Consider the following 16087-nt stretch of genomic DNA (forward strand, 5'->3'; position numbering starts at 1 on the left):
CTGTGTGACCAGACTGTGTGTGTGTATTCCTCAGCTAGTGTCAGTTCAGTGTCAGTGTCTCCTGTTTTCCATTAGGCGTCGGTAAAAACTCAGCTCTGATATGCTAATAAAAATATTTGGAACAATTCACTATGCATGCCTTCATGAAGACACTGTGTCTAGGTTAATGTGGGTGTACGTGTGTAGCAGTGACTTTTCATGAATAGCTTTACATAAATGAGATTCACGTAACCTCGTTTAGCCATTTTCCCCATTTTTATTTTATTTTATTTTATTTTCCCCAGAGCAACTTTGCTCCTCTGTGCTTTTGTTTCCCTTCCCATCTGTATGACATATGGCCTGATAGGCAGATGTGATGCTTTTTGTACTTTAAACCTGATAGGTAACTTGGCGTTTTTGTCATTCAGATCACTATCTTAATTGCTTTCTGTTGCTTTGATGACCTGAGGGTGGCTAGCTAGTGAACATGGTGACCAGCTTTGTCTGTTTTTTTGCCAAACAAAAATACAATCAGTCCCTGCACCACAAGCTCCAAACACACCAGTGCTCTGGCTTTTACACACACACACACACACACACACACACACACACACACACACACACACACCTTTAGTGATTGCTTAGACTAATTAACAGTTTAGCTGTTGGTATAATTGTCAGGAGAGCAGAGAGACACGCTGGGTTTGCTGGATCCTCATTTTTTTTCTATAATTGGGACTGGCTGGTGAGGTCAAAGCATTTTTCTTTTATATTTTATCATCAGATAAACCGAGCCTCCGACAGCATTAACCCTTAAGCAAAACATGGATCAAAGCAAAATATTATCTTCATTATCTTCACCTTATGTATTTTAATGCTTCATAATTTATTTTATTAATTCTGAAGGCATCCTTTTCTTTGAAAGTATCTTTCCCCCCCTTGTAGGTTTTCAAAAATTACATACTGCATTTAATTCCAATATTCTCCTAAATTATAAACGTAGTGTAGAATTACTGGCTTTTATTGTTTAAAGTATGTTGTTTCTATTCACAATCACTGGATTTTCTGCATATAAACACTGCCATAGCAAAACAAAGTGAAGGTAAAAAAAAATCCACCAATTAGCTTTTGATGTTGTTATCCTGTTAACACAAACAATTTCAGGTACTGTGCAAACTTTTATCAAAGCACACAGTGGATACTTATGTTTCCACATAATTCCAAAGTCATATTTCATAGTCGTGATGTCATCCATATCGTCTGACAATGTAGAAAAAAGCTGTAATTTAATGAAACATTAATAAGAATACATTATATAAGGCAAATCAAAAATATTTGGTATGACCGCATTTATTCTTTCACACAGCTTGAACTCTCTTAGTCAAGCTAGCTTGGAATTTCTTTAAGCAGGCTTCAGGAATAGTTCTCCAGGCTTCTTGAAAGACATTCAAAGCTCTTCTTTGGATGTTTTCTGCCTTTTGTTCCATGCTCTGTCTCATATGGCTTCACTAATGTGAAGCTCAGCCTATGGGGAGCCAGTTCATGACTGGTATTGTTCCATTGTGTGTTTTTCTATCCAGGTATGCTTTAACTGCACTGGCAGGGTATTTGGGATCATTGTCATGCTGAAGAATGAAGCCATTGCCAGTCCAGCAATTTCCAGATGGTATTGCACAGTGGATTAAGATCTGAAATGCAGTCCACTGTGTTTTGCAGAATGCTATAGACTGTTGGTACATCTGTCCTGCAGTCCAGGTCTTTTGTAATTTGCCTTTTATTCCTGTTTCCCTTCCTTAGGAATGACTTCTCGCTGACCACCCTTTGACTGAGAATATTTCTAATGAACCTCAGCAAATAGATGGATCGGCTGAAGAGTCACATGCGTCTTGCGTCAGGTCTTTTCTGATTTTTTTCTTAATTATTAAGGACATGACTTTTTGATACTGTGTATCAGCTGTAGATGGTGTTTTTAGGCATGCCACTTCTTCTTTTTTCTAAACTTGTCCCATTTCCTCAAATTTTTAAGGAAATGCTGCACACCACGATAAGCAAGCTATGCTGTTAGTTTTTAGCCCATAGCTCTGTATGAATCACATTACCAAAGATACCATTTTCTGCCTGTCCAACTGTTTCATCTTTGTTTGTTTGTTTGCATGGATTTACTTCCTTTTAGTTTTATTTATTTTAAGATTTACTTTTGGTGTTTATTAGATAGGAGAGTACAGGAAAGTAAGGAGAGAACAACATGCAGGAGATTCCAGACTCAAACCCAGATCCCTGCAGAAGTCTTTTATGGATGGATTGCTTCTCAGCCAGGTGAGCTATACTGCATAGAGGTACAGTTTAAACTAATTCCTTGTTGTGTATGTCAGCATGCTGTCAGTGTCAAATGACTTAACAAAAAAACAAACAAGCAAATCTGGGAAAAAGGAGCCAAAGAAACACTCAAATGAGTGAGGGGCGTCTCAGTGCTTTTGCACAGTACTGTAAGTGTCTGTTAGACTTTCATCTTGCTCAGTTGTGACCCGTGTCTGGATGTTTCAGTTGGATGTGTAGGCATTTTTTCTCTACCTAGAATGACACAAAGAGATAATATAAGGACTTGTAATAATAAATAACAAAATAATAATTATTTCTCAAACTCTTGAATGATGGCATATTTTCGAATACCGCACATTGTAGTGAAACTGAAAATAAATGTGGCCTGTGTGATTGTTTTGACCACTGTGTACAGCTTGTTTCCGTTATCCACATGGAAAACTGATTCCCACTTCCACATCCAGCAGAGAAATGTTGGAATTCGTTTACTATCCAGCACTATTCAATATTCATACTTCCTGGCATTGGGCAGTCTGGATAGTCTGATGTATGTTTTTAGAGTTTTGTGTTTTTTCTGTGAAGCTTCTGCTTCTTAGTGCACAGAGATTAAATCAAATACAGCTGCAGGCCCTAAAATAAAGAGCTACAAATGCATAACATTGGATTGCAGTGATAGACAACTTGAACATTTAAAATAGTTCAAGTTCAAGTTCAAGTTGGCTTTATTGTCACTTCAACCATATACATTTAGTTCACAGTGAAACGAAACAACGTTCCTCCAGGACCAAGGTGCTACATGCAACATAAATTTACAACATAAGTTAACAGAAAAAAAAACACTAAACTAGCTAACTAAGAGGCCTAGTTAGCTGGCTAGCAGAGACAAGACAGACTAACCTAACATAAATTACAACATAAATTAACAAAAATAACTATCTAACTATTTAAATACCATAGTTATTTAATCTCTTGGTATTGTAAAAATGCAGATTGCTGGATCTGTAAGTTTTCTATTTACATGTATATTCTTATGTTTGGTATCACAGTCCATTCAAGCTCTTATCTGACCCATTTTTCACAGTCACAGGGTTATTTTCTTCTGATTGTGATGTCTGTGTCTTGTTTCCGGCTTACACACAATGCAGACTGCAAAACCCAAAGCTCTCAGACTGTTTTTCACATATATGCATTTATACAAATAACAGTTCTTGATGACCCAACAAAAACTTGCGGCTATGGTAACTAGACCAAAGATGCTGCGAGTATTCTGTGCTCTGCTTTACGACACACTGTATCCAGCCTATTTTTGTGTGTTTCGTCTCTCAGCAGGCCTCATTCAAATTGGATGTAATGTAATGTAAATAAGCCAGGATGCAGCTACCGTGTAAGCGGTTAAGACCAGGAAGCCTGGCAGGCACTGACTGGAAGGGGAGCCTGGACAAAGGAACATAAAGGCCCAAACACAAAGACAAATCAGGCATAAAAGGGAGAGCCACAACAGCTGACTTTATTTACACAGTAATTGGATGTTTTTGTCTCCATCAAATGCGACCTGCTAAAGAATGCATTAGGAAAAAAATAAAACTAAAGATGTCTCCACTCTTTGGATTGTCCCCTCCCTTTCCCTTTTTATTTTAAATGACTTCATTAATTAACCTCAGTTTGCAGACAAGAGGTTCATCTAAACATACAGAGCCAATTTGATGCCTCCTGCCTCGCACTGCTGGAACGTCTCTGGAAAGTTTGGGGGTTCCCCTTTGAATATGGATTCAGGGAATCTCAGTTAATTTTTAAGGCAACGTTATATTCCTGCTTTGAGCTGTTAGACATTATTTGACATGTCGTCTGGTGGTTAGCGTTTATTTTGAAGTAATTGCTTCTGAAAGCAGGGTGGAAGGGATTTCATTAGTTCCCTTGCCCCTGTCTCACAGCAAACACTTTACCTGGACTCATTAAGCATCAGACATGACACTTCACAGAGACTACTCTGCCAGCATTCAGGCTGTTACTATGCCAAGGTCTGCCCTCTTGGAATAACCTGCCAAAGCTGCGTGCGTCGTTTCCTTTGTGCCTGATATGTTTTCTTCCCCTTTTGGTGGCGCACGTTTGTCTTTCAACTGAGGATTTAGATAGGGCAATGGTAACGCAGGGTTAACTATTGAATTTAATGATTTCAATGGCTGAAAAATGCTAAGCCATCACAGTTATTTGATAAAGATCTGAAAGGTTCAAACATTGTAAAACCCGTTTTCCTTCTCTGTTTTACCCTCAGGGATCCTGCACCTTAAAATAGATGCACTTGTGGGCTTGATTCAAGCAGTCTGCAATCAGTCAATATTTATGAATATGAACGACCATGTGATTATGGTAAAAACACAAATAGCTGTGGGGCTACTCACTTTATCTTAAATTAAAAATATGAACTCTCATGATGTTCCATATCAGCATGGACATAAAGATTTTATTAAATTAACTCAAGTGCTTGGGTGAACATATATTTTCTCATATTTTGAGCAACTCTGACATATTTGGACTTCAGTGATTATTTGGCTGTCTTGTATGGGAGAAACTTTGACATGCATAGTCTGAATTGCAAATGAAATACATTTCTGTTCGAGTTTGACCCATTTTTTAATGCGTTTTTATGCGTTTTATCAAACACAAAAACCCACAACAGAAGAACTGAATGATATAACAGCAGGCTATGATTCACTATGTGATGGAAACCCTCCTGCAGGTTGCCCTTCAGGCTGCGCCCTGATGGAGTATGTAAAGATTTTAAGTGTTTTAAAAGGGTCTGTGGGTAGAAAATTGCGCATTGTCAAGGAGCTCAGAGAAAGGGGAAGTAGTAAACACTGCTACATACATGATGAGTGTTTAACAAGTAAGTCAGACCTTAATGAGAAAAACAACAGACCATATACTTGCCTGTACGTAAGACTATATGTCTATATGCACCATCATCTCTGCGGTATTTCTTTTATGCTGCATTCAGCCACATACCAAACTTTGACGCTGTGTGGCTTTAGGCAGTCTGAGTGGTAGTAGACTAGCAGGAGAGGGGGGAGAAGAGGGAGTCTTCATCATGTCTCATTTCAGCCTCCCAGTGCCCTCTGGCGGTGCTCAGAGCAGGCGGTACCCAACCAACTCCTCATTTCTTCCTGAGCTAGTCTCTCCATTAATAGCTTAGTGCCGCTCCAACTCCATTGTTATTCCTGCCTGGCTGCATCCTGCAGTAAGGATGATGCATGTTTATCAGACCAGAAATATTGTGCAAATCTGCCTCGTGAGAATGAACGCTGAAAAGAACGCGTCCTCTGACTCCAGATGTCATCCTCTTGTGTGCTATAACTTCGCCTTGAACAATCTCTTTGACCTTTTCTCTGCAGCTCTCTAAAAGCTTCGGTCATTTAGGCCAAAGATAAATAGTGTGCTTTTACTTGTTACACTCTTAGGCCAGACCAGATTTTTCTAGATCTTGTGGAGTTGGAGCCTTTGAAAGCAACTGTGGGTATGGATTCATTTGATAGTTTAAAAGCTGACTTGCAAAATCCAGCACACAGATCTATTAGTCCTCTGCACATCCTGTAGTTTGTGACATGATGCTTTATGCTGAAATTGATTACTGGCATGTCATGCACGCGTACGCTCACATGCAAAAACACTTTGAACTTGTAGAGTCAGCTTTGTTTAAAACCTCAAAGGAATTGGATAAGTAATTGTCATTGAATCTGCATAATAAGGACACTATGTCATCTGAATTCAGATGGCCAGCTCGCCCTAATGATCTGTTACTTTTTCTGTTACTCATGAGCCAATCAACACATTAGTATCACATTTCTACAGGGAGTGCAGAATTATTAGGCAAGTTGTATTTTTGAGGAATAATTTTATTATTGAACAACAACCATGTTCTCAATGAACCCACAAAACTCATTAATATCAAAGCTGAATGTTTTTGGAAGTAGTTTTTAGTTTGTTTTTAGTTTTAGCTATTTTAGGGGGATATCTGTGTGTGCAGGTGACTATTACTGTGCATAATTATTAGGCAACTTAACAAAAAACAAATATATACCCATTTCAATTATTTATTTTTACCAGTAAAACCAATATAACATCTCCACATTCACAAATATACATTTCTGACATTCAAAAACAAAACAAAAACAAATCAGCGACCAATATAGCCACCTTTCTTTGCAAGGACACTCAAAAGCCTGCCATCCATGGATTCTGTCAGTGTTTTGATCTGTTCACCATCAACATTGCGTGCAGCAGCAACCACAGCCTCCCAGACACTGTTCAGAGAGGTGTACTGTTTTCCCTCCTTGTAAATCTTACATTTGATGATGGACCACAGGTTCACAATGGGGTTCAGATCAGGTGAACAAGGAGGCCATGTCATTAGTTTTTCTTCTTTTATACCCTTTCTTGCCAGCCACGCTGTGGAGTACTTGGACGCGTGTGATGGAGCATTGTCCTGCATGAAAATCATGTTTTTCTTGAAGGATGCAGACTTCTTCCTGTACCACTGCTTGAAGAAGGTGTCTTCCAGAAACTGGCAGTAGGACTGGGAGTTGAGCTTGACTCCATCCTCAACCCGAAAAGGCCCCACAAGCTCATCTTTGATGATACCAGCCCAAACCAGTACTCCACCTCCACCTTGCTGGCGTCTGAGTCGGACTGGAGCTCTCTGCCCTTTACCAATCCAGCCACGGGCCCATCCATCTGGCCCATCAAGACTCACTCTCATTTCATCAGTCCATAAAACCTTAGAAAAACCAGTCTTGAGATATTTCTTGGCCCAGTCTTGACGTTTCAGCTTGTGTGTCTTGTTCAGTGGTGGTCGTCTTTCAGCCTTTCTTACCTTGGCCATGTCTCTGAATATTGCACACCTTGTGCTTTTGGGCACTCCAGTGATGTTGCAGCTCTGAAATATGGCCTAACTGGTGGCAAGTGGCATCTTGGCAGCTGCACGCTTGACTTTTCTCAGTTCATGGGCAGTTATTTTGTGCCTTGGTTTTTCCACACGCTTCTTGCGACCCTGTTGACTATTTTGAATGAAACGCTTGATTGTTCGATGATCACGCTTCAGAAGCTTTGCAATTTTGAGACTGCTGCATCCCTCTGCAAGATATCTCACTATTTTTGACTTTTCTGAGCCTGTCAAGTCCTTCTTTTGACCCATTTTGCCAAAGGAAAGGACGTTGCCTAATAATTATGCACACCTGATATAGGGTGTTGATGTCATTAGACCACACCCCTTCTCATTACAGAGATGCACATCACCTAATATGCTTAACTGGTAGTAGGCTTTCGAGCCTATACAGCTTGGAGTAAGACAACATGCATGAAGAGGATGATGTGGACAAAATACTCATTTGCCTAATAATTCTGCACTCCCTGTATTTTCACTGTCTGTCATTAAAAACACATTTTCCTCTCACCTCAATGTGATGGGAGCTGTTTCTCTTAAATAAATCAAATAATTGGAATTGCATTGTTTTATCAAGATTTCTTTTACAAAATTCGGCCCAATACAATGTGTAACTAAATTCTAATGTCTTGCCTGTTTTGTGTTTTATATTCATAAATTAGAATTTATTATTATACGCCTCTCAAAAGCTGTTTATTTTTTCCTGCAGACAGGAATAGATGAGTCTTGTGTTTGAAATCTAGAGAAACAATAAAAAACTCTTGTTGAATGGATATCGAAAGATTTCAGTCACAACTTGAAGCTGTTAAGGAGGTTTATTTTGAGGAAAACTGTAATTTTGATTGATGGTTTTATTAGAGGGCTTTTTTTCTGCTTAAGCTCTGATGTGAAGAAGACTGTATTGTCAGCTGTGACAGATGATGTGGATAGCGTTGTATAAGAGCGCTCTCTACAGGCAGTTTGAGAAATTGCAACATACAGCCTTTCTATTTCCTGATGCCGAGGCTTTGCTGAGTGTCACGAAATTGCGGAAGTAACGAAATAGCTAAACGTGAGGTAAAGCATGGGTAACAGAAGTACTTATACAATATTTAAATGCAATATCATGTTATGACACCAGTTATCTTATATCTATTCAAATTAGCATAAAATTTAAAAAAAAAGAAAAACAGAAAGATGCGTTGACTGTTCAGAGACAAGACATCCAATTGGTTCCAGTTCTTTCTACTATGCAACAAAATTATAAATAGTGATGGCTCAATTTGACTTTTGGCATGTTGTCCAACATGTAAGTTTAGGGGGAAAAAACCCATCCAGGAACAATAAACACAACTTCTCCCTTATAGTTATAAAAAAACAAAAAATGCTATTATGGAGTGTTGTGAATGGCTACATGGCTAAATGCAGTCTCCCATCATGCCTCTGTGTCACTGTGTTTCATATTTAGTTTAAGGACATCGTGTTTGCTGTGCTTGTTTTGGTTCTGTAGCTTTCATTGTTTGTTCCTGTTAATGCGGCAGCGTTGTTTTAACTTACAGCTGTAGTTGTGCTGAAAATGATGATACACCATGCCTGAAATTATGTGCAAGGTTACTGACCTGTGCTTTCCATTGGAAGCAGATAATGATTGGATTTGAAAGAATGCTTTCAAAAAAAGTACAAAGAAAGTTGCAAAAAAGTATTCAGTGACTTCTTGATGCATTCTCAATCATCCAGGAAAGTAAATCTCCAAAAATTCTGTTCATAATTATGATTAAGGAACTGACCTCCCAGCCCATTGTTCCCTCAGTGGGCTGGTTTCAGTCATTATGCAAATGTACTGTTTATAAGATTTGGGGAAACCTGCAGTCAGCTGAGACTGAAGAAGTCACTTGGATGAGTGACGAAACGTTTCTCCCACAAAACGCTACGTCCAGATGAACAGAAGCAACTTTTGGAGATTCAGTGACTTGTTACTGTGGGATTCTTCAGTTACTACAACATTACGAATGTTTTGACATGATATAAATTTATTCTGCAGTCTCTCTATAGGAGCAGTAGAACTTTGTGAAAAACAATATATCTTGTGATCACAAAAAAAATCCAGTGTTGTAGACACATCTTGTAACTTCCTTCTTTAAAAAGTAATTTCTATTGGCTAGCGTAGCATAACATGAGTTACATCAGGGTTAAAAACTGCATTTCAAATTCAGACAAATGCAGTGAAAACAAAAACGGAACCCTGGACTTCTACAAATAAATCCAATAGTACCTTTGCCTCACTGCCACATTTCTACACAAGTGGGAGTGGTTTCTGTCTCATTTATGGATGTGGTGAGGCAATGCATGTAGTTAGTATTTTACCCGTGGTTTAACATTTGTGAACACAAAACAGTGGTGGATACATTAGGAACTCCTCTTAAGGTGAGTTCTCAAGGCTACAAACAAAGCTTCAAAAATTAACAAGTCTTGGAAGAAACCGTACGGCTAATCTGTCAGAGACAAAGGAGCCTGACAATATGTATGATTACTGTCATATGTTTGTTTCCCTTGCAGAAGGAGTTACTACACAGCTTTGGTGTTTAAAATACCGTAAGTGAAAGCCATGACAAAGATATTCGACAATAATTTTAGTATAATTAATTATTTTGTGCTGTTTTAATCTCCAGGAGCTTTTTTTGTCCTGTTCATGGTAGAAAAGTGAGAGAAGATTTTCCAACATGCAGGGTGCAGGTGACTTTCTAAATGTATTCAACACTGAGGCCAGCAAGATATCTGTGACAGTCATGCCTCTTCCTCATTTTTCTTGGTCTCCTCTACTGGTGAGTAAATAAATGTTAGGTGGCTTATTTGTGATGTTCATTGTTCAGTAGAAATAAGGTCACTTATATTTGCGTGTCATAAGGCAAACAGTTTATGGCAAACAGTGCCATAAAGCACATACATTGACATTTTATAGAGCAGACAGTGCAAACGAATGCAACAATAACTCTAGACAGAATCCGGGTAAAGGTGAGCTCTGTTCTTTACTGCATTTGATATAAATTATTTTCATTCAACCTACAAACAACACATTTCAACACCTTTGCCTGTAGGTATTCAGTCCGTCCCTTCTCAGTCCTCTCACGATGTGGCATCAAACATCCAAAGCCAGTGCCTTTCTTTGACAACTTATTCATGTTTCAGCAGGTAAGATACAGTGTAACAAAGGAAGACCAGAGTAACCTTCAATGTCTGCTTGATTTTGCATCAAACAGGGATGGTTCCCTTGTTCCTACTTTGTGTCATTGTTAAAAGATTGTCAGTTGACTGTTTCATCGACTGTATTTTTTTAATTATTCTTTTCAGGGTTTTTTCAAACCTCTGAATGATCTTATCAAAACATATGGTAAAGTATGTGGGTAAGTAAAAATACATCCTACAACAACAACTGCTGAAATAAGATTGTGAATATTTTGCTTCTATAAACGATCTACAGTTTTTTGAGTTTATTGATTAATCTACAGAGTGAAATGAGATGATACTTTACACTTGGTTGGTCACTAAAGTATACGTTGCATATTTCAGGTATTATTTGGGCCACACACCAGTGGTAGTGGTAGCAGACCCTGATATGCTCAGACAATTGCTGGTGAAGGACTTCAGCAGCTTCCCTAATAGAAGGGTGAGAACATTATATAGAGCATGTAGATGCATGATGTGAGTTTATTTCTGATTCTCACACAAATAACTGAGTAGTTATTACACATTTTGTGCCTGTGCTGTCTTATTTCTCTGGGCAGAGATTTGTGTTTGCCAAAAAGCCTATATCCGATTGCTTGCTCCAGTTAAAGAATGAACGCTGGAAACGAGTGCGGAGCGTCCTGACCCCATCTTTCAGTGCTGCCAAGATGAAAGAAGTGAGAAAATAAAGATTCCTCATATATCCAAGACAGATAAGATAAGATATGAACTAGAAGATCAACAAGATTCCTTTAATTAAGCTGAGAACTTTTACCTATAAGAGAATGATTTGAATCTTGTGTGTATCCAAAACTCAGTGCCAATTTTTTTTCTCCTGTTTAAGTCAGTTTACAAATTTCATAATTTATGTGTTTGTTATTTATTTTTACATCTCCCCCATCTTTAGCTTACACAATGTTTGAAATGAGGAAGTAAAAAACTCAAAGTTTCTGGTAAAAGAGCTAAACATCCAGTTCTTGCTGGCATTTCTTTGTAACTTTTATTAATACATAATTTGTATCATTTAAGTGTAAATTTAAATAAATTTAATATTAACTTTGTACCTTCTTTATGTCTTTGTTTCAACTGGTCAGCAAGTTAAATATTTTTCTTTGTGACCAGAAGGAACTCATAAACCTTTAAACACCCAGCGTTCACTTTTGCAGTTGGTTACTGTATGTCTGCATCTTTTGCAATATGTGTAGTTTAAGTGTCTGTGCTGTTGTGTTTATGGAGCTACCTTTCCCCCATTTTCTATGTTTATGGATCTATGATGATTCACTGGAGTATATAGAGGACTGGTTTACATCTGTCCTTATCTCTCCTCTTGAGTGTAGATGGTTCCGCTCATCAAAACAGCCACTGATGCCCTGATGAAGAATCTAAATGTCCACGCTGAGTCAGGAGAGGCCTTTGACATTCATAGGTAAAGCAAAAATTAAAATAATATTTTTTGTGGGGTTTTTTTTGTCATTGTTCATATTTTTCTGATAGCATGCCATCTTTCAGATGCTTTGGCTACTTTACCATGGATGTTATTGCCAGTGTGGCATTTGCAACTCAGGTGGACTCGCAGAACAACCCAGATGACCCGTTTGTCCAACACGCTCAGATTGCCTTCACCAATAATTTCTTCAGGCCTATTTTGTTACTTTTCTGTGAGTCATTATTATAAAATTAATGAAACTGAGATATGTAAATGGGACAATAATAAAAGAAGATGATGGCAAAGAAAATAAATACATGTAGGAATGTGGGGAATTCCATATAGTTATAGTTAAGCATGATAAATAATTCTATGTATTGAGTATGAAGCATTTTTGTTGATATACCAGTGTATACAGTTCTCTGCTGATTTGTGTGTTTCTGTCTTTAGTTGCTTTTCCCTCCATCATGGCTCCTCTGTCGAGGTTCATACCCAGCAAAAGACAAGACAAGATGAATAATTTCTTCTTTAACAGCATTCACAAAATCATCAAACAGAGAGAGGAGCAGCCTCCTGAGCAGGTGAATCTCAGACTTTCAACATTCCCAAATCTGTGCATTGCTTTGAAAGAGTCCTTTTCCTTTCATTTTTATTTATTTCTTTTACACGTAGAGGCGTAGAGACTTCCTTCAGCTGATATTAGATGCTCGAGCCACTGAAGGGTGTGTGTCATTGGAGCACTTTGACACATCAAACGATGCTCATGAGACTGATGTCAGGAACCAGCAGACCCAGTCTTCAGGCACAGTTCAAGAAAACGGGAGCCAGCAGGAGCCGTCTGTCAGGCGTCCACAGAAAAAGATGATGACTGAGGATGAGATTGTTGGTCAGGCAGTAATCTTCCTCCTGGCAGGCTATGAAACTAGTAGCAGCACTCTGGCTTTCACCTGCTACCTCTTGGCCGTCCACCCTGAATGTCAACTCAAAGTACAGAAAGAGGTGGATGATTTCTGCACTAGACATGTGAGTGTTTTACAGTTGGTTCTGATCTATTTTGATTCATGCAGTTGTGGACAGTCATTGATTGTCATGCTGTTTGCTTTGTAGGAATCACCTGATTACACAAATGTGCAGGAGCTGAAGTATTTAGACATGGTTATATGTGAAGCATTACGCCTCTACCCTCCTGGATTCAGGTAAAGAAGGCTGTAAATTGGATATGAAGGTTGGCCACAGTGGGGCCTGGAGTAGTATGCTGTGACTTTGGAAGATTTTCAGTTTTGGCTTTTTTTGAAACATTCATCAGCTGTGTGTCTCAGCTAGATAGTGTAGTAGTAAGACTACACACTTTTGGAGCAGGAGTCGCAAGTTCGATTTCCACCCATTATTCATTAAGGGTCCTGGCTAGACTCCCATGCTAAAAGAAACCCCCCAAGCCCTCGAATGGCGCAGCTACGTTTGCAGCCTGTTCGAAGCTCCAATGCAAGCATTTCACTACATGTTGTACTCTTTATGATTGTGTATGTGACAAATAAAAGTTGTTTGTTTGTAGCTTTTCATGGGGTATAGCCATAATCCTATCATTGGTAAAAACTCTATTGTCATTATTGTCATTATTATTATTATTATTATTATTATTATTATTATTATCATCATCATTATTATAATTACTGACGCGGTTGCAAGATCCAACATTAGTGCATTTCAATAATACAGATGTTTTCTGACTTTGGGACGTTAAGGCTCAGGTTCTGTTCATATTTGGTTGCAGATGCATTAAAATATGTTCAGTAACTATCAGTACACTTAAACTCATCTTTCTTAAATGGACACAGGTACAGAGAAACAGAGAGGAGGACATGACTGCAACTATAAATGACAGTCAATAGAGTGGTGGGGAAACACTTCATGCTGACAGTTACAGCTCTTATGAATATGCTGAGTCCAATTATAACTGTGTGGAATAAAGAAAACAGTATCTGGATTCTGTAAAACAATCTTTTTTGTCATATTTTGTCCCACTAAGGTTTGCACGAGAAATAGAACATGACTGTGTGGTGGATGGTCAGCAACTTCCTAAAGGAGCAATACTGGAGATCCCTGCAAGCTTCCTCCATTATGACCCAGAACACTGGCCCGAGCCTGAGAAGTTCATTCCTGAGAGGTGCTTCAGTTCTGTCTGAAACGAGTAAAAAGACTGACTTGTGTTTACTGAAATAATGACTTGGTGCCGAAAATTCACATTTAAAAATAGCACCAATTGAAGTTAACTTTGAAGTGAGTCACAGCCATTCAAATGTTGACTTATTAACATGAATAACAGCTGTATAATAACAACATACACATGGAATATTTTTCTGTACAGTGGTACAAATACAATTGTTAAGGTGTGGTAAACACTTTTGTGTAGTGACATTATAACACGTGCAACCCACAAATACAGCCTCAATTCAAATGTTGGGACACAGTGTAAAATGTAAATTAAAACAGTGCATTTACAAATCTTATAAACATATATTTCATTCACAATAGGACAAGACTGAAAACATTTAACCTGAGACATTTTATTATTTCATGAAACAACATTTGCTCATGTTGTTTTTGTTGGCAGCTTTGAAGTTGTGACACTGCGATATTTACCAGTTAGCAGTATCCCCTCTTCTTAACAACAGTCTGAGGAGACCAGCTGCTGGACCTTTGGGAGAAGAGTGTTGTCTCATTCTTGTCTGATACTGTATAAGACCCTCGATGCTCAACGGTCTTAGGACTTCTTTTTTGCACTTTGCGCTTTCATGATGTGCTAAATGTTTTCAGTTGGTAAAAGGTGCGGACTGCAGGCAGGCCAGTTCAGCATCTGGATTTTTTGTTTGTAAATCATTGCATTCTGTTTTCTTTACACTTTACACACTGTAAAAGATTTTTGGAACTGGGACTGAACCATGCATGGGATTTCCTTTATTTTCCAATGCTTTTCATTCTTCTTTAAAAAAAAAACTTGCTGTTGTTTTCCAGGTTTACACCAGAGGCCTACCTTAGTATCAGAACAGGCCTGTATGCTCAAGTAACGTACCTCAGTCTTAGAGCAGGCAGTGATGTTGAAGTTGTGGAACAGATGCATTAAAGCCATTTTGATTTCAAGCTGGGCGAGTCTCATTCCCACACAGTTACGAGGGCCAGCTCCAAATGGTAGGTATACGAATGGATGTCGAGCGGCCTTGGATGCAATAAGAGAAAACCCATACATTTTCATTAAAGTAATTCCTACACTGGATAACTGTAAGACTGTTGAATTTATAACTACAAGCATGTAATTCTACAACCACTGTTTACTGTGAATTACACTGAAAAAACTGAAAACATCAATATATTTGTATAATATGCCGTAAGGTAACCACCGGTAAGAAAACCTATGTTTATCTTTAAATTTAGGTTTTAGTGGAAGCATGACCAAAAACTACTCTCACATGTCCTTTAATTGTTTTTTGCTTTAATGTCATATACAATTTTGGACTGTCAGTATTATCAGCTGCAAATAATGACTATGCTGGAGTTTATTGGACATTTGAAACTGCCATAAGCTGCAAATAGTCATGTAATCCTATGACTACTGGTTAGATACACATTTGTCAGATGCTTCCATTTTTAAGATATTTTTACACAAATATGTGGAAGATGTTCTCTTTTTATCTTCAGGTTCCTCTTGAGTTGAAGTCATCCAGCACTCTTGGACCCAAAAATGGTGTTTTTGTGAAAATCACAAGAAGAGAACAAGGAGATCATCTGTCATCAGCTGATTAAATCATTTACACCATACTGAAACATAACAATCTCTTACTGTATGTCCATCAGTTCAGTGGCACTTGTTTCATTTATAGTCAGGACTTGGTAGATGTTTGAAAAAATGCAACACTGAAATATTTAGACTTAAATATAATAAGGGATTGACTGATAATTAGTGCAAATGTTTCTCAGGCACATATAAATTGTAATTTTGTGATTACAACTGTTTGAGAATGAGAGAACTGAAACATGACAATATATTTGATATTATTCTTTATTAAAGCACATACAAATAAAGTGGATGAAATCACTACTTTTTGCAAATCATAAAATACTAAATCTTTTTTGACAGCAAAGTTGATTTAATCTGGCACATTCTAAATTCTTTCAGGTGGATTGGTACACAGTGTCTACACACATTGGGCGCGAGCACTCTCTACAGACAA

The 16087-nt window shown here is 38.1% G+C and overlaps 1 protein-coding gene across 1 annotated transcript; it reads left to right on the forward strand.

Annotated features, from left to right (window-relative positions):
• The first annotated feature begins 10308 nt into the window (after nt 1-10308).
• LOC146382297 (thromboxane-A synthase-like) lies at nt 10309-15253 on the forward strand. The gene is made up of 10 exons (XM_084932852.1): nt 10309-10402; nt 10562-10614; nt 10781-10877; nt 10996-11112; nt 11773-11861; nt 11945-12093; nt 12312-12442; nt 12534-12884; nt 12969-13057; nt 13888-15253. The coding sequence occupies exons 1-10, from the start codon at nt 10391-10393 to the stop codon at nt 14042-14044; spliced, it is 1245 nt and encodes a 414-aa protein (XP_084788978.1). The 5' UTR covers nt 10309-10390; the 3' UTR covers nt 14045-15253.
• Nucleotides 15254-16087: the final 834 nt, after the last annotated feature.

This window comes from Perissodus microlepis, chromosome 7, assembly GCF_051167445.1.
Source record: "Perissodus microlepis isolate ML-2025 ecotype Zambia chromosome 7, ASM5116744v1, whole genome shotgun sequence".
In the NCBI taxonomy this organism is placed as follows: Eukaryota; Metazoa; Chordata; class Actinopteri; order Cichliformes; family Cichlidae; genus Perissodus; species Perissodus microlepis.